This window comes from Guillardia theta (genome assembly GCF_000315625.1).
Source record: "Guillardia theta CCMP2712 unplaced genomic scaffold GUITHscaffold_17, whole genome shotgun sequence".
Lineage (NCBI taxonomy): Eukaryota > Cryptophyceae > Pyrenomonadales > Geminigeraceae > Guillardia > Guillardia theta.
In genome coordinates this window covers 906,417-933,611 of record NW_005434657.1, presented here as the reverse complement: position 1 = coordinate 933,611, position 27,195 = coordinate 906,417, and the positions used below count along the sequence as shown (strand labels likewise).

The 27,195-nt window shown below is 49.5% G+C and overlaps 7 protein-coding genes across 7 annotated transcripts; 5 read left to right on the top strand and 2 right to left on the bottom strand.

Moving 5' to 3' along the window:
• The first annotated feature begins 90 nt into the window (after positions 1-90).
• On the top strand, positions 91-3,283 carry GUITHDRAFT_162101 (hypothetical protein). Its single transcript, XM_005836694.1, has 8 exons — positions 91-1,543; positions 1,586-1,654; positions 1,907-1,980; positions 2,043-2,386; positions 2,427-2,544; positions 2,594-2,775; positions 2,833-3,047; positions 3,109-3,283. The coding sequence occupies exons 1-7, from the start codon at positions 132-134 to the stop codon at positions 2,908-2,910; spliced, it is 2,277 nt and encodes a 758-aa protein (XP_005836751.1). The 5' UTR covers positions 91-131; the 3' UTR covers positions 2,911-3,047; positions 3,109-3,283.
• A 1,016-nt stretch (positions 3,284-4,299) lies between these two features.
• Positions 4,300-5,660, top strand: GUITHDRAFT_67612 (hypothetical protein; the record flags this gene model as incomplete). Its single annotated transcript, XM_005836693.1, has 5 exons — positions 4,300-4,455; positions 4,504-4,710; positions 4,769-5,113; positions 5,164-5,462; positions 5,513-5,660. The coding sequence occupies 5 exons, from the start codon at positions 4,300-4,302 to the stop codon at positions 5,658-5,660; spliced, it is 1,155 nt and encodes a 384-aa protein (XP_005836750.1).
• Positions 5,661-6,829: 1,169 nt separating this feature from the next.
• GUITHDRAFT_162099 (hypothetical protein) lies at positions 6,830-7,739 on the top strand (the record flags this gene model as incomplete). The annotated part of the gene is made up of 2 exons (XM_005836692.1): positions 6,830-7,624; positions 7,680-7,739. The coding sequence occupies 2 exons, from the start codon at positions 6,830-6,832 to the stop codon at positions 7,737-7,739; spliced, it is 855 nt and encodes a 284-aa protein (XP_005836749.1).
• A 64-nt stretch (positions 7,740-7,803) lies between these two features.
• Positions 7,804-8,477, bottom strand: GUITHDRAFT_151452 (hypothetical protein). The gene has a single exon (XM_005836691.1). The coding sequence runs from the start codon at positions 8,422-8,424 to the stop codon at positions 8,209-8,211; it is 216 nt and encodes a 71-aa protein (XP_005836748.1). The 5' UTR covers positions 8,425-8,477; the 3' UTR covers positions 7,804-8,208.
• Positions 8,478-9,709: 1,232 nt separating this feature from the next.
• GUITHDRAFT_135924 (hypothetical protein) lies at positions 9,710-11,415 on the top strand (the record flags this gene model as incomplete). Its single annotated transcript, XM_005836690.1, has 2 exons — positions 9,710-9,991; positions 10,042-11,415. 2 exons carry the CDS (start codon positions 9,710-9,712, stop codon positions 11,413-11,415), a joined length of 1,656 nt encoding a protein of 551 aa, XP_005836747.1.
• On the bottom strand, positions 11,412-23,664 carry GUITHDRAFT_162097 (hypothetical protein; the record flags this gene model as incomplete). Its single annotated transcript, XM_005836689.1, has 14 exons — positions 11,412-11,669; positions 11,785-12,189; positions 12,234-12,390; positions 12,420-12,649; positions 12,689-12,910; positions 12,957-13,163; positions 13,211-13,276; positions 13,327-13,596; positions 13,656-14,036; positions 14,086-14,187; positions 14,232-14,396; positions 14,440-15,822; positions 15,869-16,325; positions 16,382-23,664. The coding sequence occupies 14 exons, from the start codon at positions 23,662-23,664 to the stop codon at positions 11,496-11,498; spliced, it is 11,502 nt and encodes a 3,833-aa protein (XP_005836746.1). The 3' UTR covers positions 11,412-11,495.
• A 938-nt stretch (positions 23,665-24,602) lies between these two features.
• On the top strand, positions 24,603-26,851 carry GUITHDRAFT_162096 (hypothetical protein; the record flags this gene model as incomplete). Its single annotated transcript, XM_005836688.1, has 14 exons — positions 24,603-24,649; positions 24,808-24,899; positions 24,957-24,993; positions 25,046-25,096; positions 25,149-25,257; positions 25,301-25,468; positions 25,514-25,746; positions 25,796-25,979; positions 26,035-26,132; positions 26,178-26,340; positions 26,387-26,482; positions 26,544-26,603; positions 26,648-26,721; positions 26,784-26,851. The coding sequence occupies 14 exons, from the start codon at positions 24,603-24,605 to the stop codon at positions 26,830-26,832; spliced, it is 1,461 nt and encodes a 486-aa protein (XP_005836745.1). The 3' UTR covers positions 26,833-26,851.
• Positions 26,852-27,195: the final 344 nt, after the last annotated feature.

Here is a 27,195-nt window from a genome sequence, read left to right as displayed (position 1 = left end):
GGGCCGGGCCGCGCCCGCGGCCCGGCATCGGTCGTTGCGACCGCTTGAAATCCGACCCCAGAGAACTGAACAGAAAAGAGGAATGCCATGATGATGACAAGACAACTGAACAAGGACATCACTGGAAGAACATGAAGCAAAAAGAGCCTTGGAGGCTTGAGAAGTGGCAAATGAGAACACGTGAGGCTATTTTCACTATCCTCCTCATATGTTGTGAATGCCAGACTCCAGGTTGTGCTGTAGCTCACGAAGTGAGGGAAATGATACGACACATGTGTTCTGGTGTAGACCATATCATAGACATGAGGCAACGAAAACGAACCTACCTGATGTGCCTTCGTTGGGACCCGTTTGATGTCGAGATAAGAATGTCTCTTGGTATGCTTGCTCATTCTCAAGGATGGTATGATGAAGCGAAGTGGTTGTTTGAATCGACTTTGAAGCTCCCAGTCAACTCTGCAGCTCAGCACGACGCTCACAATTTTCTTGGTGTGATGCACGAGACAAGCTTCAATGACCCTGGACAGGCAAGACAACACTTCGAGGCTGCTCTCACAGTCAACCCCATGTCTTCTCAGGCGCACCATAACCTCGCCAATCTTTACTGGAGAACATGGAGGAGAGAGGAAGCTTTTGTCCACTACCGCAAGGCCCTTCATATTGAGCCCCACAACACTTTCTTTGTCTACGGCTTAGCATCTGCGATGCTCCAGTCTGATGAATCTCGTGAATCTCTCGAGAACGCAAAGATGTTGTTTCTCAAGGCCATTACACTTTCGCCAAATTTTGCAGATGCGTATAGAGGACTCGGTCATGCTCTCCGGGATCTCGGATTCTACGAGGAAGCGTCGCGAGCGTATCAAAAGTCGTATCAGATGTTCAGCCATCTGAAAGGTGAACAACGGATACTCCGTGCGCATCAAATCGAAGCAAAGCTCCTCCATTTTAGCGCTCTCCTAGCCATTTGTGATTTACACAGCATAGAAACCATTCTCGCCGACGTCAAGGCGAGCCTTGGACATTATCTGGCAGGTCCTGACGAGGTGTCTTCGCACAAGGATGCGATCTCCTATTACCTCGACGTGCACCCACTCAATGTGAACCTCTATGACATCGCCCACATTGTCGACCCCCTCGTCCTGTTGCAGATTGCACGTAGGAGAGGATACGCTCTCACGAAGCTTGTCAAAAGCACTATTCTTTACCAGCAAATTGATTCGTCAAACACATTTCAGAGAAATGTCAAGTTGAAAAACGTTTTCAAGGTAGCAATGCTATCTTCACGATTTGATGGCGACCACTACATTACGCATGCCATCATCACTCTCCTCAAGGCATGCAAGCCAGCACTTCTCAACGACATCGTAATTGAATTTCATGTCATCTCTTCTGCGCGAGTAACCCCCACGAAGGAGCGCACGCTTGTGATGGAGAAACTCAAGAACGAGTCTAATTCATTTATCTATGCATACTCCATGTCTTGGCATCAAATTGCACTTCACATTAACAGCTTGAATTGTCACTTGTACCTCGACCTCGACGGGTAAGGCAGCGCGAAGGGAAACGAGTGCTCATCTATTGTCAGGTATACTCGAGGAGCAATGACAGAGGTGTCTGTACTTCAAGCTTCTCCTCTTCAAGCTCATTGGTTCGGGTGAGTTCGAAAGTGACAAGCTGATTTCTCATCTTCCCTAGTGTTAGCTACACGGGCTAACGTGTCTTTAGCTATACAGGCTCGTTAGGCCTGGAACAGATAAGTCATACATTCCTTGACCGGTGAAACACCTAACTTGTTGGCGTTGGAATGATTTCGATCTCTCAGCATAACAGCTACACCGGAAATGAAGACTCAATTTTCCGAGTCCTTTCTATACTTCCCTGCACAGTATTCTTTTCTTCCCCTCAGAAACTATTCCAGTGACTTTGGAGGATATTCTTGGGGTGATGCGATGCCTACCCGACGAGATTCCAGAGTTGTAGGTAAGATTCAGTTTTCAGGATTTGAAACATACATCATGAAATGTTTTGACCTTGAACGACAGATTGCGAGATTTTGATTCCAAAGATGAATCGATCAAAGATCATCTTTGCCAACTTCAATTCCCTTTACAAGATTGATCCAGCATTAGTGAATGTGTGGAAATCAGCCCTCTTTTCTTCGAATGACAAGTCCTGGCAACTCTGGATAACAAACAGACCCAAGAAAGCAGCAGAAAATTTGAAGAACCACTTGACAGACAGCAAGAATGAATTGAGGCAGTGGAGTGAAAGCGAGGATGAGTCGCTTTCACATCAATTTTTCACATCTCAAGAGAAAGAGAAATTCTCCGATGAGTTGATACTTGTTACAGACTTGCAGTCAGCAAAGGACCATATCAGAGTCAAGGTATGATTGATGCGCGTTTTGACTATCTGACATCTTCCAGTCCTGTGCCGATATTTTTCTCGACTCCTTCCGCCTTGGAAGTCACTCAACGGCTGCAGATGCACTAGCCGCTGGCCTGGTGCTAGTCACTCTTCCGCATATAGGAGCGTTGTCTCGAGGTCAGATTCTTCCCTTTCTTGAATTCTAAGTGTTCACCGTGTCCTCAAGTTGCGTCAAGCTTACTGGCAGCCTCCGGTGCCAGTGCAACGATTGTCAGAACCAGCCAAGAATATCACGACCTTCTTCAAGTTTGGACTCGACGGACTGTCTTGGGTGTGCGCTACATGCGGAAGAGACTATCAAGACGAGTTTACAGGTCGGATATCTGGAGGCACGAGCAATGGGCAAAGGTTCCGATGCTACTACTTGCCGCTATTCGAGATTTCTAATGAGCTTGATGCCCACAGAAATGGATCTCGCTGATCCGCATGTGGTGGGACGCGTATGTGGCTTTGAGCTGCGAGTGGCAGCTGGTGGCTTCATGAAGCAGCAGCACGTCCATGATGCCAGCAGCAAGCCCTCATCAGCAGGCTGTAACTTCACAATCATCTGCCAACCCCTTCACTTGCTCAGCCGCTGGTCCGCCTGTGCCACCTCGAGCCCGAGACGTTTAAGTGCACGGGTACGTCTAGAGCAGAGCCGAGAGAAAAAAGACTTTTCATCATGGTGACGTCATGCTCTAGGTCCGGTCTGAGTCGACATTGTGTCTACATCTTTCCGATACTCTTGTCGTTTTCATCCTCAGAAGCCAGCAAGATCGCACATGACAAAAAGACATACAAAGCCTTTTCATGTACAATTTTTTTCACAAAAACAGCCAAGACTCGTTTGTTAGCAATATATTTTTTGTGAACAAGTGAGAGGTATGTCCAAGTGTAGTGCTCTTTCAGTGCACACATGGAATCTGAATGAAATCAAAACTGGAGGTTTGAACTTCATAAACAACCAGAGACTTACCCAGAGGGTCCCCCACGGCAACAGAACGAGAAGAAGACAACAATCGTTACGAGAGGTCACAAGTGCTTTCTCTAGTTGCTACATAACCCTCAGTCAACCTTCAGTCCTTTCCCCCCCTCCTTCATACCGGATTCTCCTTCGCTCAACTGTCGTCGAGTTCAAGGGCACACCCAACAGTACAAGCAGCTGTGCTCTGCATGAACACTGGGTCGCAAACCAGCACTCCAAGCTATTCAAACTGTTTGAGATGTTCTTGTCCTGACATCAGGCTCAAGTATGCAGTATGGCCGAGACGGTTCGATTCGTCTTATCTTGCAAAATAAAGCCCCTTGCTAGACCTGGCACTATCACTTTTACTATATTTTAAATTTAAATATATAATAAATCTCCTGGCCTCTGATCTTGTACTGAGCTGAATAAAAGTATGTTTTAAGTGAGATAAGTACGTATTTTAGTACATTGTAACGTGTTTTTGTATCCGGATATTTTATAATATTATTATAGCATCCACCACGTGACCCCACCACCCCACCACCCCATTGCTCAACAGCAAAATGTACCCTTACCCCCTTCTTTACCATTGAGTACCCCTGTTTTTCTCTTCAAGATCCCCTCGTCGTTTATCACGTACTACCCACGAAAAAACCCCAATCTGTCGTCCCCCTCTTGTAGCCGCCGCTATGCAAGCCAGCCGCCCATGTTTGGCTCGAGGCGCTGCCATGGCGAACATGCGACCTAGCAGATCTTTACCATCTTCCTCTTCCATGCATTCTGCTTTCTATTCCATGCCGCCTACTTCTTGCTCCATGAGGTCCTGCTTGCCCCGCACAGGCTTCACCTACCCACGGGTCGTGCAATCTCGTACCTTGTTTCATCTAAACACGCAGCAAGCCGACTGGGAGATGAAAGATCTTGATATGCAGGCACTTGAAAAGCTCAAAGGGTGGGATCTTTTATGGGCCCTATCCGAGCAAAATGCAACGCCAGTTGCTCTTTCCGATCTGTACAGAATAGGTTGTGACACTTCATCTAGAACAAGGATAAAGTTCGGACAATTTCTCCACCGAGAGCTGGTGAGGTTTCGATGTCGATGACACTTTCTGGCTGATCTTATGACAAAGGCTATACGGCTGGCACAACGAGCGGTCGAATTGTCAAGACTTCCGCATGGCCTCTCCAATAAACCGTCCGTCAAGAATGTGTCGGGTTGGTATGCCGAGGCTTCATGTGCAATCGCAGCATCGAAGAGACCGGTGGATGATGCCTCTGAAGATGAATTTACCAAGTTGCTCAAGAGAATTCTGAGGGACCATACGGCAGTTGTTCGGGTGCGTTGGGCTCCATGCACGCCATGTCATTGCCTGACTGACAGCTTGCAATTCCTAGGGCTTGGCTCTAGGCTGCATCGAGCTGAAGCAGGAAGTTGGACCAGAACGATGGATGCAGCTGCAAGCAGACATTGATCGAGTCCTGACATCCTTTTACACGTCTCGTATCGGAGTCCGTTTCTTGATGGAGCACCACATAACTTCGAAACAGCACGTAGAGGGTTACAGCGGTATTTTAGCCAAGGCGTGCAGACCAGATGACATAGCAAGGAATGCAGCGATGGATGCGATGGATCTCTGCTACAGCTTCACGGGAGCCTCACCAAAAGTGAACGTAGTTTGCAAGAATCCTCATCCCATGATCACATATGTCCCTTCTCACATACATTACATGTTAACAGAGGTGAGGTATACGTTCGTCCTGAGATGTTTCACTGAGCTTCTTCATGTCAGTTGCTCAAGAATTCCGTGCGAGCTGTTGTTGATACACATAAACAAACGTCGCAGAAGCTGCCAGAAGTCACAGTAGTGGTTGCAAAGGGGGAGGAGGACATTACCATCCGAGTGTCAGACGAAGGAGGTGGAATCCCGCGATCACAAATGACCACAATGTTTTGCTTTCTACATACAACTGCAGAACACCCAGAAACACAAAGCTCGGAAAGGATGTTTGGAAACCCAGGGCAGATGAGAGCAACGAGTCAGAATACGCCTGTTTTGGCAGGTTGGGGTGTAGGCTTGCCATTGAGTAGGTGCAGTAGTTGCCATTGTTCGTTAACGCGCGATCGTGATCGATTGGCAGAACTTATGCTCGATACTTTGGGGGAGATCTAGACATCAAGAGTATGGAAGGCTATGGGACGGATGCCTACCTACATTTGAATGTCCTTGGCGACGGTTGTGAGAATTTGCCCAAGAAGGTTTGGCCCTTGGTGTTGGAACTCCTATGAATCGTGATAAATTTGAAAACAGGTGCTTGATAGTCCTTCGATGCGAGATAGCAGCTGGCGACCTTGGGAGGTCTTGAATTCCATCCAATCTGTCTTCTTATCCTCTTTGACTTTTGCTGCAGGCAAACATGTATGATCCATTGAGAACGCATGACGCGTACACTAGACGAGTGTATTAATGTGTAAACTGATCTCAAATTGAATACTTTGATGTTCCCAATATGGAGATCAGTGGATTTCAGAACCGTTCCAGGTTCACTCGGAGTCGGACCGTACAGCTTTAATAGCGGATAGGCTGAGTTAATCATGTCACTATGTCCGTGAGCCTGCCAGTGGTTCGGCTGTGCGCCGCCGTCAGCGTGTGAGTCACGAGTCTGGTCACTAGTAGACTTGAAGGCGAACTCGGACCCGGGCCAGCGGCACTGTCATACTGGGACGCCGCGGCCGGTCGAGCCGCGGGTCCGCCTCACCACATCCAGTAGCGAGAAGACAGCGGTATAATTGAGTCTAATAAAACTAAGTGTGAATTGCTGTCTTTCAAAGTATTTGAAAATAACAACGGTAGAACCTTGTATGTCTCCACCCTCCTCCCTGCTCCGACAAGTTCCTCCCTTGCTTCTCACTATCGTTTCTCCTCTCCTCTCCTCTCTGCTCTGCTCTGCTCTGCTCTGCTCTGCTCTGCTCTGCTCTGCTCTGCTCTGCTCTGCTCTGCTCTCGTCTCGTCTCCTCTCCTCTCCTCTCCTCAACTCCACACTCCTGGATGCTTTCTTCCTCTCCAAGCCCCACTGATCCTCTTTCCTCATTGACTTGCCTTATTCCTCCTGCTGAATTTGCTGAGAACCACCTTTGCCTGTACCTTCTGCCACCACTGAGTACTCAGTTTAGTTTAGTATCAGCTTCAGTGTATGCCTACTCACGATTCTTCCACATTTCTTCCCCGACCATATTGTTTCGCCAGATTTGTTGTTGTTGTTGGGGATTTCGAAATCCTAGTCTCTTTGGCATCAATCCCAAATCAATGCACTAAGCCTATTTTATAGCAAACACGAACAAGGAATCCTCGTTCTAATTTGAACCAGTCTTGTAGATGTCTAGCTTCACTCCGTCATCAGCGACAACCAGGTCAAAACTCAGTCAGGTACAAGTGTACTACTTGACGACGCCAACGAATGATCGCTTTGTTTTGCATATCGTCGGTACAGTCCTGCGGTACTGGGACGTCGAAATCCCTGCAATTCGAGAAGTTACAAGAAGTGATAGATGCTTATCCTCATCTCTCCGTTGCTGCTCGCGCTGCCTTGCTGGAGTCTCCGTGGACCAAAGGAAACAAGAACGATGAGAACCAGATGTTTGGATCTGCAAAGAAGAGAGCTGGAAAGCTTGTTGCAAGTCGTGCCCTGCAATTCGATACTCCCAAGAAGATGAATTCCAGTCAGGACAGAATTCCTTTGAGCCTCATGGATATCAACAAAGATTCTTCACCCCACGTCAATGTTCAGAAGAGAACAGGAGATGAGCATTCAAAGGCCCTTGACATCGGAAAACGCAAACGCCTGTCTTATCCCAAGCCCGAGAATCCTGAAGATGAGAACGTCACCCAGCTCCTTTTGACATCCTACTCCTCCCAGTGTGATCAGGAAGAGGACGCGGCAAGCCGCCAAGAAGCTGCCAAGATGGACAAGACCCACGTGCAAGTTGAGAGTGACGAGACTAGGAAAGAAGACACCAAAGATGGGTCACTCGATGTAGCTGCTACTCTACCGGAGAGTGCAAGCTTACCAAAGTCTGAGCTTCCTCCTTTGACGATCGACGAATTGTTGTCAATCGCACAACCAACAGCATGTCAAGCTGAGGTCGAACGTGATTGCAGCGACAGCCCTGTTCCTTCAATCAAATCCAGTTCGCTCCCAGACGAAATTGAAATTGAAACCTACTCGTTGCTTGTCACTGAAGCAATGGATCAGGTCAAACACAACGTTCTTTTAAACTTCACCAACAGTTTGGAAATTGACCTGCAAGGTTGTGGTGCAGTCAACACTCGAGAGGGTTCTTGCGATGGAAATGAAGTTGACGAGTTAGAATGTAGCGAAAAAAAAATGACGAGCGAGACAAGGGAAGCTGAGGCAGCGGAGGAGCACAACGTGGATAACATTGGATTTCATTCGCCTTCCTTTAGGTTTCAATCAGACAAGGAAGAATGGTTGAAGACAGTGAATCAAAACCTAGAAGGAATATCATTTGATCTGAACACACTGAAAACAACAATAGATGTTCTTCAGTCAGAGAAGCGCTTGTTACAAAACAAACTTGAGGAACTGGAAGCTGAAGTCTCAAAGACGCAAAACTCAATGATGATTCCGAACGAGGAATTTCGATCTTTGGAATCAAGGTATTTGATTTTGAAAATAAAACGTGTGACTGATGACTTTTTGCAGGTTAAGAGCACTTGAGCAGAGCACTGCTAGGCGAGATGAATCGCAATCATGCATTAGCTGTACAATATCGTAATCCTGCTAGAACTCTTGGGCTTTGTTCTGAGAGATTGATTTCATCTTGTGTCATGCCCTAGTGAATCTTGAAGCGCTTTTGCTTTCTTTTGCTGCCTCAAAAGATCTTTCTTGAGCATGATGATCCTCTTTATCCGGTCCTCTTTTGATTCGAACTCAATATTGTCGACATCAAACTCCACTTGAGCCTCTTCCTTCTCGCCAGGTGGAGCGGATGATGTCTGTTCTGTATGGATTGCATCTCTTTCCACATCCATAACGCTGCTCGTCAGATAACCCTCAGCATCTCCCGCGCGTTCTTCCCTCGTCAATTCTTGGTCCTGTGGAGGCTGGAGAGCACCTGGGCAGAGCAAGTAAATGTGTGTGAGGTTACGGCAGGCAAGCAGATATACCTTCTCTTGCAAACTTGTCGAAAACTATCAATGGAATAGGCAAACCCCCTGAGTTATCGAAGATGGAACCTGTCTTGCTGACACTCGCTTCCAGCAACTTTTCGTGATGCATTGGTTTCAATGCAGGTCGCCTTTGCTTTCGCTGACAGCGAGAGACTCAGATACTTGGGAAGGACATGGTTGGAGCAGTAATCACCTTGTTGGTCGGGTGTTGAAGGCTGTAGATGGATTTAGTGACGTCATGCTTCATCTTGATCTCTAACGTGTTGGTGATCTCATCCCATGGGTGACGGTCCATACATCCAGGTCGTGTGCATGTGGAGCCATACCGGCATCGATTTCTATTGAATAGCTGTATTCTCTTGGATGCCTTGTCGGTTCCGAGCAAAAACGGCTCCCCAGTCGTCTGAGACTGCATCATCTTCTTCTTCTCTCTTGCTTCTTCGTACAAACGCTGCACCTCTCGTCGGGCATTCACTTGAGCATGAACACAAGCCAGCCGATGCAGCTCCGAGAATTCTTCCTTGACGCTATCTTCACGGTTCTACATCGTCAAGTCAATACGGTGCAACAAATCAATTTCAAGTGGAAACATTACAATAGCTTCAACATCCTTTGCAGCTTCGGGATGATTGCGACTGGGATGTGAACTCTGTTGGCGGGCTTGTTGTAGATTTTTGTCTACAATGTTTGTGTGTCTCTCTATTCTTATCTTTGCAAATGCTTCCAGTGCTTGAGAAAGCTCGATTTCTTCAGCTTCCGATGAAATGCCTTTTTTCTTCATTCTCACAGGCTTCAAGATATCAGGTAACATAGAAGATGAACTAGCATCTGCAGAACAGTATCATCAAGCACACAGAAGGATGATCTAGCTCATTGTTTCATACCTCATCTCATCTCTCTCTTGATCTTCATTCGTCATCGTTGAACCCTCCCATCATGTTCGCCTTGCAAGCGATCAACGGCTCTAGCCCTCACATACCACCCTATCTTAAACACGCACCACCCCTCTCTCTCCTGCAATCCACCCCCTGGTAGAGAGTGTTTCCCTGATTCTACCAGCGGCACACAACCCTTTGGTTTTTACCCCCCAATGGAGTGACCTTTTAGGGGGTGGGGGTGTGAAGATCGCCAAGGCTATATTGGGAGGATGGCGGGTCGGAGGAATGCTGCGATTGCAGCAGGAGCAGCTCTGATACTGCTGCTCCTCGCAGTCTCCTCCTCCTCCTCCTCCTCCTCCTCCTCCTCCTCCTCCTCCTCCTCTTTGGCGTTTTCCTTCAGCAGATCATCAACGCGAGCTGTCGTGCTTTCACTTCAGAATGCTATTGAAGGATTTATGCAGTCACACAATCTGAGTGAAGACCAAGAGCTTGCGCAAAGTGCTGAGAATGATCTTCAGAAGAAGATTCAGCAAAAAGAGCGTGTGTATGAGGTACTTCTGTATACGCTTGTTACCTTTGCCATCCTGACCTCGAAGAAAAGGTGACGGTTCCCAAGGGAGTCGAAGCGGGCCAAGACTTCGTGACTGCTGTACCTGGGCATCGTGAACGAGAGATTCTTGTGCCGTCAGGCGTCAAGCCTGGTGAGACTATCAAGTTTGAAGTGAAGCAACGGTCTTCTACAAAACCTGTTAAGGACAGCACCACCAAACCATCTGGTTTGTTTCATCAAGTGCAGAGTGCGGCATCGAATGCGGTAAAGCAAGTGTACGACATGTTCAAAAAGTCAAAAATTCCCAAGAAGGAGATGATTAAGATGCCAAGACTGCAAGCTCTGACTGGAAAAGCAAACCCTGAATTTCTCTCGGCTGACCGAGTATACAGCCTGGAAACTTCAATCGAACAGCAGCGATGTGCAAGCATGTGCGGGAGTTGCATAAACGCGGTGGATACTTTGCAAACCGAACGAGACTGCATACCATGTAAACCTGTGTGCGAAAACATCTTTGCGGGAAGAAAGGGCATTATCAGAAGCCTGTTCCCCGAGGACTTGAAACCTGCAAAGTCAAGCTCGGAGGCGTTAGGTGAAGTGCACAAGAAAAGCCCGTCAGCATATGCTCAGAGAAGAGGTTCTAGCACCGTGATAACGCCGTGGGCTGGTCCTACTCTTCCTCCCACGCCAGACTCGTTTCAAGTCCCCACAACATTTCAAGCAGGAGATGCCTATGATAAGCAGCGCCTCCTCGCTCCTGGCCGCGGGCAGGTTCGGATTGACCTCAGGAAAGCGGATGAGCCTTTCCACACCGCAGCCTTCACCCGACCCAAGTTCAAGTCAGAGTTGCCAACCTTTGTCATTGACTATCCTGACAAGCAGAGCGATCGTCCTCACTCGGAGGCAGCTCCTTCATCGCCTTTCTTCCCTCTCTTCGGGTATAACGTGGAGACTTCAGGTCTGCCCAGCTCGTTTCAGAGACCTCAGACGTACGGGATGCCTGGAGAGGAGGTGGAGGAAGCAACTCCTCTTATTCGGAATGTTGGATCCTCACAGAACGACTGGGACTCAAAGTACCCAAGCCTCCGACCTATCCCCGCCCTCCCTCCGCTGAAGCAGCTTCATCATCCTGTAAATAGACCACAAGATGTCTTCAGACACTGGGACGGGAAGTCGATGAGAGTGTTGAACGTTCTCCCAGAAACTCCTGGCGGAATGATCGATCTCGATCCTCATAACTGGCGATCAGCGCCGAAAGAGGAGGAGGTTCCAGCAGCTTTCTCAGATGCCTACACCCAAGTAAGAGAGGGAATGAACGCAGCGGCGAACGCGCAGCTTCACTTCCATGCGGGTCGAAAAGATGGCGTGAGCTACAGGGAGTACGGAGACCTTCCTTTGGTGATCGCAAACCAAATGAGCCCGTGAGATTGAAAGTGTTCATTATGATTGAAAGATGAGATGAGATGAGATGAGACGAATAAACTATATACAAGTGCAAGTCTAGCTTATGCCCATGGGTGCCATAAGCAGGGCATTGCAATCTGTTTGACGGGATCTGCCGCTGCCATAATGAGGGAGATGACTTTGCCGTTGATGGGCTGACCGAGCTCTCCGTCTTTGACATCCTTCTCCGCAGCCAGGGCAGTCATGGGCGACAAGTCGTTGACCCTTTGAGACACCTGCAGTGATAAAATGAGACGCGCCCCTGACAGGAGGAGGAGGACGATGAGGACGATGATGATGATGATGATGATGACGAGGAGGAGGAGGAGGAGGAGGAGGAGGAGGCCTCACCTGCTGTGCACACTCGTTGGCTCTAGCCAGCACTGAACGTCCATGATCTGTCACTGACTGTGCAGCGCTCTGCCCGGGCTTAGGGGTCGGGCTACTATAAGCCAGCAGCTCCTCCCTCAAGAGGATGCACAGGTGATGCCGCAGCTGGCGGTTGGGATGATTGAGGGCCATGGCCGCAGCTCCCATCGCGGCGGAGAAGCCACCCTCCAACCCGACGGGCGAGAGAAGCGTCGTGAGCATGCGGGTCATCCTGAACGGCACCATGTCTGTCGAGTCCTGCATCCTCGTGCACTCCTTGTTCAAGCCCGGAGTTGAGGCAAGGAGCATGACGTCGCCCTGCAGCTGGCTAAGTACAAGCTTGGCGGGCGGAGGAGGAGCTGTGAACAGCACATGGGACACCAACACCTGGAGGCTCGTAAGCGACGGAGGATACAAACAACATGACCGACCTGGCAGGCGTACTGCACAGCCAGATGCTTGCGGAAGGACCAGAGGTGTGCATTGGAAGGGATCTGAGAGCGGACGTAGTCCAGCAGCACGGTTTCAGGCAGGATGTCAGCCACTTCGTTCATAGCGGCCATGAGCGGGTCCTTCTCTATCTTGGATCTGCGTCAACCGTCACAAGAGCAACGCACACGTCAGGAGCGTACAAGGCTTGAGCTTTCTCAGCGAACTTGAGAGCGACGCCGTCTGAAGTCATTCCCTTGGAGATGAGAAAATCTTCCAGAACTTCTAACAAGGAGATTGACTTGGGGTCGTGAGAGATGAGTCTGCATCGAGGGGCTAGGCCAACGATGGGGCGAAGGTGCAGGTTCATGTTCCTGCGTCGCGTCTGCTTCTCTTTCTCCATACATCGATTCATGAACTGGCAAAGAAACAGGGTCCTCTCGTCACTGGAACTCACAGTTGTGCCTGTCGCCTCCACGATGAAGTGATACAGCTTTCCATCATTGCCACGGATTGTGATCTGACGATGACAAGCCAAGTTGATGTCCACCAGCTCGATCTCAGGTAGAACTCTGTCTACTTTGACATGCTGGTCTGTCATGGGCTCATTCATATCCAGGTACTGACCGGGAACCTCCATCTGGGACCCCTTGGACTCGGCTAGAGCTCTGCTTAAAGACTGTATGCAAGTCAACTTCTAGCAACACGAACGGAGCATCCAATACCTCCAGCTGCTTCGGAGCTGCAGCTCGTGACAACTCACGTCGGACCGCAACTTGCCATTTGCGCAGCATGAGGTACAAATCTTTGTTGGTGGCAAAGCTGTAGGATCCATTCTCCTTGAAGAAGCTTGCCGTCAACAGAGGCTTGTAGGTCGAGAGAAATTCAGTGAGCTGCAAACTCTCTTTGCTTGGCTGCCCCTTGCCTTTCTCCTGCTCAAAGATCAATAAACGTGCTCAACAACATTCTGCAATTCCACCTGCTCTTGCTGCTGCTCCAAGACAGTCAGGAGCTCAGACAGCGCACTCTCCACCTTCTCCGCGACCTGCTCGAACGTGAGGAAGAAGTTGGTCACTGTCCCTGCAAATGTATCACCTCGGTCGTGAGCGGGGCCGACAAGTTGAGGGAGGTCATTGAGTCCATGCATGCACTGATGATGTGCTGCAGCTGCTGCTCCCACGAAGGCTTGAAGGACCTTGTGATCTCTACCACGAACCTCTCCGTCTCCAGGAAGAAAGCAAGGTGAGTGTCTCGCAGGTGCTTCATGATCTCTTGCGCGTGCTGTCGAACTACCATCGCAGCTCTGGCTTCAGGGGTTCCACCCGCTGCCGAAGCCTCTTGCTTAGCAGCCACGCCTCCAGCCCCCTGAGGAAGTACAGAGACGCATCAGAAGCGCTGTGGGCACTACATGACAACAAGCACACCTGCGACGTCGATGCTTGCGGGGTTGTAGCTCCTGTTCCAGCCGCAGCCACAGCCGCAGCCGCAGCCGCAGCCGCAGGGCCAGCGGCAGCGGCAGCGGCAGCTCCTGTGCCTGCGGCAGGGGTAGATCCAGCTCCAGCAGTAGCTCCAGCAGTGGCCGCGGCCCCGGCGGTTGCTCCACCAGCCCCAGCCCCAGCTGTACCTCCAGCTCCTGGAGTTGCAGCAGCAGATGGAGTTGCTGCCTTCGGAACTGAGGTACCGCCATCGCCATCTGCTGCTCGACTTTGTCCTTGTTTTTCAATCAGGAATCGCCTCAATGGGCAGTAGAGCGCTTGAGGAAAGTCTGCAGCCAACTTAGAGAGGAGTTTGCGGAATCTTGTCGCCTATGTCAAAGTCAGAGCAAAACAAATTGCACGATCCTTGCAGGTTCACCTGCGGCCTTGCAAGGGCCCCAAGCAGCAGCGGAATCCAGCTGATCCAGTTCCAAGATGGGATGTTGTCGATGCTTTTCTCGAAGTGCTCGCCCAAGGAAGGCTGCAGAGCGTCTCAACTCCCACAAGAAGAACCAGATGACTAACCTGTTCATCGTATGTGTCGAGGAGCCAGATAACCTTGGCGAGCATCATCCTCGCCTTCTCTGACCCATAGCGAACTCCCTGAAGGTAACAATTCATCGCATCGGCTGTGAGCTTGTTTCTCTGGTCCACGTCTGCTGGAGTGTTTCCTCCCTTGTCGATCTTCGCCTGGCAAAAGATAAGAACACTTTTAACAACCTTGCGAGGTCACCTGAAGCATCGCGTGAAGCACATTGCCCCAGCTCACCCAGGTCTTGCTCTGAGTGTCGGCGGTGATAACAGCAGTCGAGAGGACGTCGTTTGCCTCGCTCACTCTCATTTGCATCGGATTCCTCTGATCAGGCACACGGAACAAAAACTCTCCCTTGATTCGGAGGATTTCTGCTCGATCCCGAGGGTTTTGCAGGTAGTCCAAGTTGGCCTTGTTGATGAGGTTCAGCCCTTGAGTAAGGTCAGGCTGCGAGCCCAACTCCAAGCGGCTGAGAGCTTCTTCGCGGATCTTGGAGTACGTGTGCTGGCCCTCAATCCCCGGACCCGCCATGATCTTCTGCAAGTAGTTAATGCACACCTGAGGCAGGCCCTGTTTCCTGGCAGATTCAGCGAACTTGATGTGAGTCCAAGTCTCCTCGTGCTGTCCCAGGGCATTGAGCGCTGTCTTGATGTCCTGCTGGTTCTGATTGCATTCGACCAGCATCTTGAAGACGTGGTTCCTCCAAGTGAGCAGCTCATACCATACAGTCACTTCGTCCCACTTGTTGGGAAGCCTCTCTCTCCAGGCAGTGATGGTGTTCTTCAGATCCGGCACTGAGTTGTGACGCATGCTCTTGTTCACTTCATCAAGCAGCATTGCTGATTCATTCAGCTCCACCAGCTGATGAAAAGTTTGCATGAGAGGAACATAAGCCTGAACAGTAACCTCTGGAAGCAAGCACCAGTTCTTGAGAGCATATTGGAACGCTTCTTGCACATGCTTCTCAGCATCCTGCAGACGCCATTCTTGAAGAGCGTTGTAGATGTCGTAGATCTTTGTTTGTCCGGGGTCTGAGGGCATCGGGTCTTGCACGAGTTCTCTCATCGCGGCCCAGTCGCTTGTCTTCCAGGAGCACTCAAGCTGCAGGTCGAACTGACTGATCTCCTTTGCATACGAGGTGAGCATGTCCCACTGATTCAGATGCTTCGCGCACTGTACCCACTGCTCCTCCCAGATCGTCTTCTCGGCCTTGGGGATGCTACTCAATGAGCCCGACTGCTGCGACTTGATCATCGCGCCGAAGAGAGAGTCTTGAGCCTTCTGCCAGCAGCCAAACTGAAGGTACGAGATCGCAACTTTGCTCTCGGGCATGACACTTTGTCTACACCACAAGCCGTACATGACGTCCTGCTCACCCAGGCGTTTGTAAAGATCTGAGAGAGCATCGATGACTTCGACTGGATCATCCCTTCGACCGTCCGACGAATACTGCAGGCTCGTGATCTGATCTTCGAGGATGCTCAAAGCAGAATGCCAGGCATTGAACGTTCGACCTGCAAACCTCAGCACAGGAGCTGAGATGGCAGGAGGAGGGCGACAACGATGAACAGCCTCGAGAAGACCCTGAGAACAAGGTGAGACGTGGGACTAAGGAACCGAGAGTTCTTACCTGAACAACATTTGGCCTTCGAAGGTCCTGGAATTTGTTGCAATCTCTAGCAATGAGCATCCCAAGCGGCTTCGTCAAAGCTTGTTGCTCATCTGAAGTCAACGAGGACCAAGAATACGGGAACAATTCGATCCACATGCTATGAGCAAGGGCGTTGCTATGGTGTAGTAACTCGCACAAAGGATGTAAAAGATTTCCCATGGTGGACTCGTAGAGCTCGTTCAAGAATAAGTCGTTCTGATCCAAGATGGCTGTAGATTTGCCTTCAGGCGGAAAGAGCTCTTTGTTGCTCGACTTGCAACCTTCGCCTATCTTAGTGTTGCTATTTGCTATGCATAGGATGAGCTCCACAGCGTGCTTCAGCCAGTAGCTGTCGCCAATCGCATCCCACTCTTGCTTCTGGATTATATGAGTCAAGCGATGGAAGAGACTTCGATTCACTTGTCCCTCGAAGTACCTGAGGTTCAAATTAGACGGGAGCAAGCAGGCGGGGAGTAGGCGAAAGAGTCTTACCGAAAGAAGTTCTTCCTCATCGACGGATCCCGGCATCTCAATCCTATCATGCATGCTCGATGTACCTTCTGTACAAGCTCAGGTTCTGGAGGCGATGGATTTGAGATAATGTCGTAGACCATCTGCAAGAATATGGTATAGGGAGCTGGATTGCGCGCATTCTCAAACTGCATCATCTTATGTACAAAGCTTGTCTTCTCAACGATCTTCAAGCCTGAATTGGGGTCGGTGACCCAGTTGCTGACAATATTTGCGACCTCAGACAGGACCTGAGGGTCGTTGGGCTTCTCTAATTGAGTACATCGTTCAATCAGTCCTGAGATTGAGATGATGAAATTCTTCCTCTGATCATTGAGAATGTTCAGGCGCGTCGACAACAGTTGGATTCCCATCACGAGGATTCTCGTGATGAACTCCTGAGCCTCCGTATCCTGTTGACTCTCCACCTGTCGAGCGCGATTGGGCTGGACGTTTTGGCAGTGCTCTCTCGCAAACTTGTGAACTACCTTAGCGAGGGTCTGGGCGAAGTCATCAACAATCTCTGGCTTCTTGGGCGCAAGAGCCTGTAGGACCCTCTCTGCGTTGTGGATGCTGCATCGCTCAACTCTCCCAGTCGTCTGCTGGGGCTGCTGGGCAGAAACATACTGAAGACCCTTGTCGATGAACTCTTTTACCCATGTGATGAACTTGGTCACACATTCGTTCGCGTCCAGCGGCGCTGGGAAGTCAACAAACTTGCTCACCATTCGACAAAGAGCGTCGATCACTTTGCCATTGTCGCATGGCAAGCAGACGTCCAGCAGCAGCTTGATCGCATTCTGATTCAATGCGATCGCACCAAGCATGCTACGCTGCAGCAACGTGTTCATAATCTCTAGGCCAGTGAAGATGTTGGCGGCATGATTGTCGCTCTTCTCGATAACCTTCTCGAAGTACTGAAATTTCAAGACAGCATTCGGCCAAATCGACAGAGCAGTGTCCAGCAGCTGCACACATTTCTCGCTAAGATTTCCTTGCTCCTTCTGTTCTGCGGTGACAAGTGCCACTCGCATCAAAAAATTCACAACCATCTCGATCATGGTTGCGTTTGGCTGGTAATCATCGTCTCCCGATGCAGGATGCCCTGCCGCCGCCGCCGCCGCCGCCGCCGCCGCAGCAGCAGCAGCAGCCGCTGCACTAGCAGCAGCAGCAGTACCTGTGGCGCCAGCCACGACGGTACTGGTGGCGGATCCAGTGGCAGCGGTACCAGCGGCAGCTCCAGCAGTAGCAACAGCGGAAGTTCCAGCAGACGTTGGAGTAGTGGCAGTAGCGGGTTGGGAGACAGCCGTTGTGACTGCCCCGGAGTCTGTGCGAGCCTTCTTGACGGCGCTGGCATCTTCCTTTCCTCCCTCGGGCTCCTCGCGCTTCTTCTCCGTCTCTGAGCGCTCAGAGCGCTCTGCCTCTGGCTGAGGGGCGTCGATTGCCATCTTGTCCGTCGGCTTGCTCGCCTCGATGCGCTTCTTGTCCCAGGTGATCACCAGCTCTGCCAGATCGACCGCAAGTTTTCTGTTCTCGGGCGGACAAGAATTTGCCATTCCGATTCGATTCAAAGAATTCACCATTTGAGGCACAAACTGAGCTCGGCTCGTGTAGAAGAGGCTCGCATGTCGCACTAGGAAGTGCCAAATGTGAATGAGATGGGGGAGGGAGTGACCTTCCTCTACAATGATCTTCTTGGTGTAACGAATCCATATCGGGTACTTGTGATCTTGAGGAGGCAAACGCTTAGGAAGGGCTGGAGTCAAGATGTCTAGCGCCTGCTTCAACAAGGGTCGCTGCTCTGGCTGGAAGGCTCTCAGGAGAGCCACGTACACTTGGAGGATGATCTTGTGAGGAGCATCGTAGGCCTCGATGAACCTACAAACGTTCACGTAAGCCCACTGCTTACTGGTTGTCTCATCACGCTTTAGACGATCCCAAGCAAACTTGATGAGCTCCTTTCGGTGGGAAACAAGAGAAGTCTTGAGGTGTCGAATCAGAAGTGTTGCAAGCTGCAAGAGTTCAATGTGCAAGGCCTCATCGTAAGTCAAGAGAATTTCATCCCCAGGGTCCAGAAGGTCCTTCACGATTGTAGCAATCGTCTTGTCATCCAAGATTTCTTCTTGTGGCGTCTTGTTGAAAGCAGCGGTCAAAGTCGGAATCACAACCAACTGAAGCGCCTGCACTTTCAGTTCTTGAGGAACTTCTTTTTCTTTGCATTTGTTGATCATCGCAATGATCATGTTCTTTCTGTCCTTGAGCGTGCTTAGACGATAGTTGTTTGCAACTCCGTTGGCATAGTACTGCTTGAGGAAGGAGTAGTCGACAATGGATCTTACAGTAAAAATCGTCAACATGTTGAACAGCACGTCATGATCCGATGGCTGGGACCTAGCATAGCACAGCAAGCACTTGACCAATTTCTTTGACTCCAGCAAGTGATCGAGCTCCATGTTCTCTTCCTGCTGGATCCTGATCAACCGTTCCTTCGATTGCCAAATCCGAAGGAGCTGTGCAAGAATTTTTGGGCAATCTTTCAGCCAATCTGGGAAGAACTTGCACATTGTCCGCACGATAGTAACACCTTGGAAACGGAGCTCATTGTAGTTGGGATTCTTCTCATCGACAAGAAACGTAGCTGTCAATAGCTTGTCTTCCGATCTGTAAACTTCATCACGGAGCGGGCTTGCAACGTCTGATCTCAAGATGTACTGAAACAGCTTGCAGAACTGAGAATCTCGAAGCCTTTCGTAGAAGAAGTCAAGAGCTTCAGAGGGAAATCGGTTGAGAAACTTTGTGAAGGGTGCCCTGTAAGGACTTCTAACAGGGCTGAAATCTCCTCCAACCAACTTGTCCTCCAGCTCAATGGTGAGCTTAGCTAGCTTCTCCATGAACTTTTCTGGAGCTGGGGGAAGTAGGTGAAAAAGCTCGATGATCGCAGCAGGTATTTTGGGCTCTTCACTGGACTTGACAACCTTGGGAGCACCAGCCGGCTGAGGTTTTTCCGGCTCGGCCCACTTCTGCAGGTAGTCGAGGAGTTTCTCACCAAGAGTGACGTTGAACCAGCTGCTCAGAAGCTCCAAAAGCCTCGACAGACCCTCGAGCAGTGGGACATTCAGTTTGCGATAGTCTGCGAGATTGACCAAGACAGGGCGGAGGCTGGACTGCAGAAGGTCTTTGAAAGGAGCTTTCCCCTTCTGCGTCTGCAGCACCTCTGCTAGACCTTCCCTTGCAGCCACGACAGCGTCCGGAAATCCCTTTGTGATAATTTTGAAGAACATCAGGATAATCTGATTTCGTAGTTCCTGATGCGAACCTGCAAGGTTCACCTCGGCAGAAGCCATTGCAGCTCTCAAGAGTTGTACACACTGAGTTCTGAGAGTTCCCAACTGAGCGATCGCTGCTCCATCATGCTGATTGCGCATGCCCTGACCATCCTCCATCTCTGCATATTGCAAAGCATCTTGTAGGACCACATAGAGGTTGGACTCGGTGGCGAGGAATGGTGGCTTGAGAGAGAGGAAGTAAGTCAGTGCATCGAGATTCCCCACTTGCACTGGAAGAGGATAGTTTCCCAATCGCCGCTTGAAGATTTGACCAGTAATAGATGACTTCAGTGGTTCCAGCAATTCCGAGACAGCCTTATTCGTGATTTGAGCAAATTCTCCAAGAAGCTTCTGCACATTGGAGCGAACGGTGGAATTCGGAGCCGCTAGCTCCTGCGACAGATGTCCAACAACTTCTCTGAACACTGCTTTCTCCTTCTCGGCGAATCCCTCTACTTCAGAATCAGTCTTCGATGGACTATGACAACGATGCAAGACTGAGGCTAGGGTCGAGTAAGCTTTCTCTGAGGTAATAGCGATCTCATCTTGTGATGAATCCTTCCAGATAGCGAGCAGAGCACGGGCAATTCCCAACTCTTGGGTCAGGAGATTGGTGATGGGCATTCTAGATACCAGAATTTTCAATCCAAGGCAGCCTGCAACCTTTTGCCACCATGGCCGTTGGTAGCAGAGGTGACAGAGCATTCTTGTCAGCTGCTCATAGAGTGGCAGCTTCGAGGCTTCTTCCTGAGTGCAGAGCTCATTGATGATATCGAGGTAGATTTCAAGAGGCGAAGGGCGGAGATTGGTTTTCCGATCATTCCTCGGCTTCTGCTCTTGGCAGAGCGCATCGATGGCAACATCCAGAAGAACTGATTCACTGTGCACTGGCCTTGGAACACCTTCTTCGGGTGGTGGACAGAGAGACACAGCAATAGCAAAATATCTGCAGATTCCCTCTACCAACCCCTTCACCTCCTCGTGTAGGTCTGGATTTGCTGCAGCAAGGAAGATTGCACCAATCACCTTGCGACACACGGCTTGCTTCGCCAGGCCCTTCTTGTTCATCAACTCGGGGCTCACGTGGGTAAGGACTCCCTCAGCTGCATTCAATTCGTCTTGCAAGGAGAACGCGGGCTTCATGTCCGCGTCTCCTTCTGGGCCTTTGACATTCAGAGGTGGAAACAGACATCCCAGACAACTCTTTACGAGAAGAACTGCCTGCTTCTTGTAGTAAACGTCGACTCCCGGTTTTTCCAGAAGCGTCATTGAAGTCTTGACAGCATCATCAAGAGTCAACTGCACAACAGCAACACCAGCATTGCCTTTGGGCAATTGGATTGTCACACGAACACCGTCATCACCGTTCTCCTTGCCTTCAAGCGGAACCTGATCGCGCAAAAGTCGGCGATTTCGTCCTCCAAGTTTTCCAAGAATGCGAATGGCGCTCAATGCAAATTGGTTGTTTCCTGATTGTAGTTGCTTGTAAAGAGCAGGCATGAGATCATCCTTGACCGATTGCAAAAGGGGGTCAAGGTAAGCTGGCTGAAGACTCTCTACCCATGATTCCAACTTCTTCAGTCCAAGGTGAACCATTTCAGGGCTTCCGTTGAGAGCTTGAACCAAAGGTTTCATCAGCAGAGGGATGTGAGGTAAGAGGAAGTTCAAACGGGCAGGGACTGACAAGCACAACTCAACAAGCAACTCGCGAGTGTCATCCTCCTGTGCTTGTGTGAGAAGCTTACAAAGGTTTTCCAACAGGTTCTTCAGCAAGTGAATGAATTCCTTCTGCAGCATCTCAAACTTGCCACTAGATACCGATCGAAAAAATGTCTTCAACAGGAGATAATAACAGGTTGGCCTTTTCTCCTGCATCGCGTGCTTCAAACAAGCAATCACAATCGCACGAACATGCGCCCGCAAGACTGTCTCATTCTCGGGAAAATTCGTGACTCCATGGAAGATGATTTTGAAAAGGCTCAAAACCACTTGTCCCTCATGCTTATCACTGTTACTGAGTTCCTTAATCTTCGCAACCAGAAATGTAAGCAGGATGTCCGTGAAGGTTCTCGTCACCGTCTGATTTGTGATGAAATGCTGTGGGATTGCAATGCATACTTCATTCGAAAGAATGTGCTTAAAAAGAATGTGGAGGTTCAAAATAAATACATCTCGAAACGTTCTTTCGTCCAAAACAGTGAAAACACCCGCGAAAAGATCAAGAATTTCCTTTTCTTCCTTCGAAGGTGTTCCCTCTTCGGATCCATAGATACTAAAGCACTTCAGTCCATGCTTGAGAAGTTTTGCTGTGATTAGACATTCATGCTCTTGCATGCCTCTGGCAGATTGACCTTTGACATTCGACACACTCCACACCACGGTGCGTACTGCTACAATGAGCGTCTTGATCAACTGCTTGCAGTCTGTGATTTCCTTGTTGATATCGATCACAATGTCACTCAAAGACCCACTTCGAAACGGCATAAATTCCAATTGGAAATAGGGGGTATCATGTTTGTCTGTCTTTCTTGCCTCGCACAATTTCTTGGTGTACTCCTTCAGAGTTCCAAATTTCCTGACAAAAGTATCAAGAATTCGGACTAAGAGCTTTCGTCCCTTGACACTTGCTTCAGCTGCTGCTGCTGCTGCCGCTGTATTGGCCGACGGTTGATTGATCACCTGAGCCGCTCCAACCTTGTCTTGATCTTGATTGTGCTTGTGATAAATACCTTCCACCAAGTTCATTAAAAGTCGGATCGATGTTGTCTGCACAGTCAGAGGTAAGGAAGAATCATGAACGTTCCGAGAAAATAGATGAACAGCTTTGGATAATTGTGGCATAGTCAGCATCAATCGTACATGATGCACAACTTCTGCTAGCAGACTGTAAGCCAGTGGCCGAAGAGAGTCTCCTGCACCTCGGCTTGGCCCAACAAGCAACTTTTCATCCAAGAAAATATCCACATGCTTGAAAAAGCCCTCACGGAAATCTGTTGCTAGGATATGTCGTGTTGCAACCAAGAGTTCCTTGCGCACTGCAATACTGTCATGAGGACAGCTGACGAGCAACTGTACGACACTCAAGGGAATAATATCTTTGTGTGGTTTGACCCAGTCAGCAGAACCCCTCAGCAAGTATGTAAGAAAGCTCAGTGTCTTGACCTGTGCGGCTATGAAGTCAACGAAGAGAGATAATGTGGCTGGGTTTTGTCGGGCATTGGCAGGTGCTCTCAGATTGATGGCTTTCACCATTAGAGGAAGGAGCGTCTGTACATTCGTAGGTGCGTATGATTCGTAAAGCTGAAAAAGAAACATAACGATCAGAGGGCATTCTGTTACCACCTTGAAGGATTCTGTACTGCGCCTAACTTTTTGCTGAGGCTGACCCTGTGGGGAAGTAGCAAAAGCATCCTGCAGTGTTCTTGGAAAGTTCTGATACACCCTGGACACAAACTCCAAGAACGGTTGAACATCTCCTTCAAGAAGACCGGGAATGGTCTGGCCACCTTGAATACGCTGAGCCCTATAGGTCTTGTGCAAGTCAAGGATGATACGAAGTGAGATAACAGCATTGTCCTCATCATCGTTTTCCAGCAAGAACATGCAAAGCTTCAGCAACGTTGGGGCAAATGGCTTCAAAACCTCTGTTGTGGGAACGCGGTTCAAAATCTCCAACAAAACCGAGCGAGTCTTGTAGGCTGGTGATTCAGTGTTGAACCTCTCATTCGGTGGCGAGTAATACGGAGAATGCTCATTACTCGTTCCTCGAAGGTATGTGTCGAATGCTTTCACGAAATGCTGGAGAAAGTTTCCATACTCTGATGTCTGAACGATCTCAATGCTTTCCCTGATCTCCTGGGCCAGCTGAAGTCGATCTTTGGCAGGAAGATCAGGATCAAGAAAACGGTTTGCATGTGTTTCAAAGTTGTCTGTGAGCATGATGGCTTATGGAAGAAGTGTTCCTTCCCCAATCCTTCAGGCTCCAAGCACTTCAGAGAATGTACCTGCAAGTCAACATAGAGTCAGACAGCATGCCGGTTGAGAAGGTGGGGGGATAGTCAAGTTGGAGAGTGACGTAAGTGGAGGCAGCACGTGGAAAACATGTCAAAACTATGTCTTCTGTTCTTTTCAAGCATACAACAGGATTGAGAGATAATTCATTGCAAGAAAAAGAACGAATTCACAAGAGGAACACTACAATGGACAGGAAGAAAGAGAGAATCGACAAACACCAGGGGCATCGCATCAGCAAGGAACAAGCGGCAGCGGTGGGAAATGGTGGAAGAGGAAGAGAAGGTTGGGTATCACGAAGGGCAGGAAAGGAAGCGAGGGAGGATGAAACAAATCTTCAGAAGCAGACTGACTGCACGCACCTGATCCTCTGTCTTCCCTTCACAGTTCCTGCTCACGCTCCCTCGCCATCCCGCCTGGCGCCCCTCCCTCTGGAAGTTCCTGGGGTGAGGTATACTGTGAAGGGGTGAAGAAATATCTCGTAGGGTAGGGGTACTCGTCAAATCTCAGCTCGTGTTGCAATAGTAATCAATAATTCGCAATGTTTTGAAGTTTACTGGTAGAATTTGATGAAAAAATTGGATCTCACAGCCCATTCCTAGGGATCAATTGTTGGCGGGGGTAGGGGATTCATGGCATGGGGTGGGGGGTATTCAAAAAGAGTTGGGGGTGGGTCACCCCTGGCACCATGAGTCCGATTTCACCTCCTCGAGGTCATGGAATCTAGGGGTGGGGGTAGGGAAATTCTCCACCTTTGACAAACGTACCCTTACATAACGGTCTTAGGCATGAAATAATAACCGAAAAGTAACTTAATGTAACCGCCCCGCCTGTCGCACTTGAGTAAAAATATTTGGTGCGGAGCCATGGTGAAGAAGAAGTCGCTGCACGAGGAGCTCAAGGCGCTGCTGAGGTGAGCAGATGCGCATGATGATGTTCTTTTATGCTTTGATCTTGTGTCTTCTCTCTCTCCCTCCTCCCTACTCTCCCCCCTTCCTGTTCTTTTGTCTCCCATGGCTTGCCTCCACCCTGATGTGGTTTCTGCTTGCACGTGCGGCCCCATCTCTGCAGTGGTCCAGCACCAGCGGAGCAGTACGACCCCGACGCATTCGACGATCATCAGGCTGATCTAAAAGGCGCAGACGATGATGATGAGCTTGATGGTGAGTAATCTTTGTCACTGATTCGCCGACTTGCTGGAGCTCATGCCCTTCTTGCAGAGTTCGAACAAGTTCAGCCGAATGAGCGAGCCCAGAGGTGAGTTCTTAGCATTTCACTGCCAGTTGCTCGTTGTGACATGCATCTGCAGCGCCAAAGAGAAACTTCCTTACAGAGCTAGCATCGATATCGACGATGAAGAGTACTACCATTTGTATATCCCAATTCGAGTGTTTTCTCAAGGATTTGGTCAGGTACAAGGGCAAAGCTGTGTCAAGAAAACAAGTTTTTGGGGATCGAGGCGATGATAATGACGATGACGATGATGGCTTAGAAGATGAAGATGACAGCGATGCCAGACAGGTCAACAATGAACCTTTCGACTCACTTTAAAAACGCAATGCAGGATGATGACGATCGGAGTGATGAGGAGGAAGAAGGTGAGGACGAGGACGAGGACGAGGACGAGGACGAGGACGAGGACGAGGACGAGGAAAAGAAAGAATTAACCAGAACAGCTGAGGAAATCGAAGCAGAACATCAGGAGAATGTCCTGAAGCTTGTAGCAGTGCAGGTTTGCCTGGTGTCGAGTGTTGATGTCCATTCATTTTGTTGATAGGAAAAAGATCAAGACAAAGCTGCACATGCTAGAAATCAGCGCGCTTTGACAGACTCTTTCCTGGAATCAAGGATCAAGCTGCAAAAGCCACTCAGCTGGGCAGCTAGAATTCCGACCGATCCAGTCCTCAATTTCTTTGCATCCAACAATCCTAGAGTTGAAGAGCAACTTCGAGGCTGTTGTGAGGAAGTCATGAGTTTGATCGACGAATTGGTTTCTCTACGAGCTCTCTTGTAATTATGCTTAATCCGCCCCGTCACCCTATGACTCCCTTCGGCTCAGGTGGGAGCAAAACCCTCAATTACCCAAACCGGACGAATGGAGCAGGGCATCAGAAACCTTCACTTTTGACAGCTCACCAGGCCAGAAGCGAAAATATGCTGAGCACATCTGGGATAGAATCTCCGCTGCAGATTCTTCCTTGGAGCCATTTCGAGACATGACCATTGACAAGTGGAGCTCAAAGGTACCTTCATTTGCACACAACGTGTCGATTGCACGCTGATTCCTCAAACCACTAGGTGAAGCTCGGGCACGGAAGCGGAATCGGCAACCAATTCAAAGCTCTGAATCAATCTATCTTGTCTCAGACTCAACTTGTCATGCAAGACCTTGACAGGTGAGCAAAGTTATCTCTCTCCACCTATTGACGGAGCTCTCAAAGACTGGTCCGTCGAACTCAAGTGAAGAGGAGCTCTTATAAAGTATTCGGATCGGATCTGTCCATTAAGAAGTCCGAGGGTACAAAAGATGCTCCAGAAACTGCCGATGGACCAACAAACGACGAGAATGTGCAAGAGAGCGCGAGGAGATCACTCAAGGAAGAGGTCCGGCTGACCCCGCTGGCCGATCCTTGCTCATGCGTTCCAACAGTTAGATGAGGAGGCTTACGACGACACAGACTTTTATCAGCTGCTTCTTAGAGACTTGATCGAGTCAAGCTCGCAGTCTCAAACTGCAGAGCTGCAGGTGAAGAAGTTTGCAGATCAAAACTGTCGAGACAAACAAGAGTGTGCTGAAATGACTGCAGGCCCAGCTCCGTGCAGCAAGAAAGAAGGCAGGGAAATCAGGGAGGGTTGTTGATACCAAGGTATGCCTTTGCGGTGGTGTCCTGATATTGATGAAGAATATCAGGCGTCGAAAGGCAGGAAGTTAAGGTACGACATCCAACCCAAGTTGGTCAATTTCATGTTTCCACTGCCTGACAGGCAAGAACTTGATCCTTGAAAAAGCCTCAAGCTGCCAGCTGAACTGATTTCTGAACCTGCAGGCGCCCAGGATTTGCCGACTCGCTATTCGAAAATTTGTTCAAGTCATAAATGGCTCACTCGAAAACGGAGTTTCTCGGCCGCTGCAGCAAGTCAGTGTTAGCCTAGCAGGGGCCCGCCGGGCTCGGCGCAGCGCGGCGAGCCGGTACCCATCGTCCGAGTCCGCCCGGCCCCCGGCCCACCGCGGCCGGCGGGAACCGAACTTCGGCCCTAGAACACTCAGTGACTGTCACGGTTTTGTACGGCAGTAGTATATCACTTGAGTGTGGCAGTAGAGTCACTTGATTTGTACTCCCGTACAAAAGAAAATTTTAGTATTGCTTGAATGTGTAAAATTTAGGAGTCGATTTCATTACTTAAAAGAAAGAATAGTATGAAATATCTCAAAAATATTTCTAACACGTATGATATTAA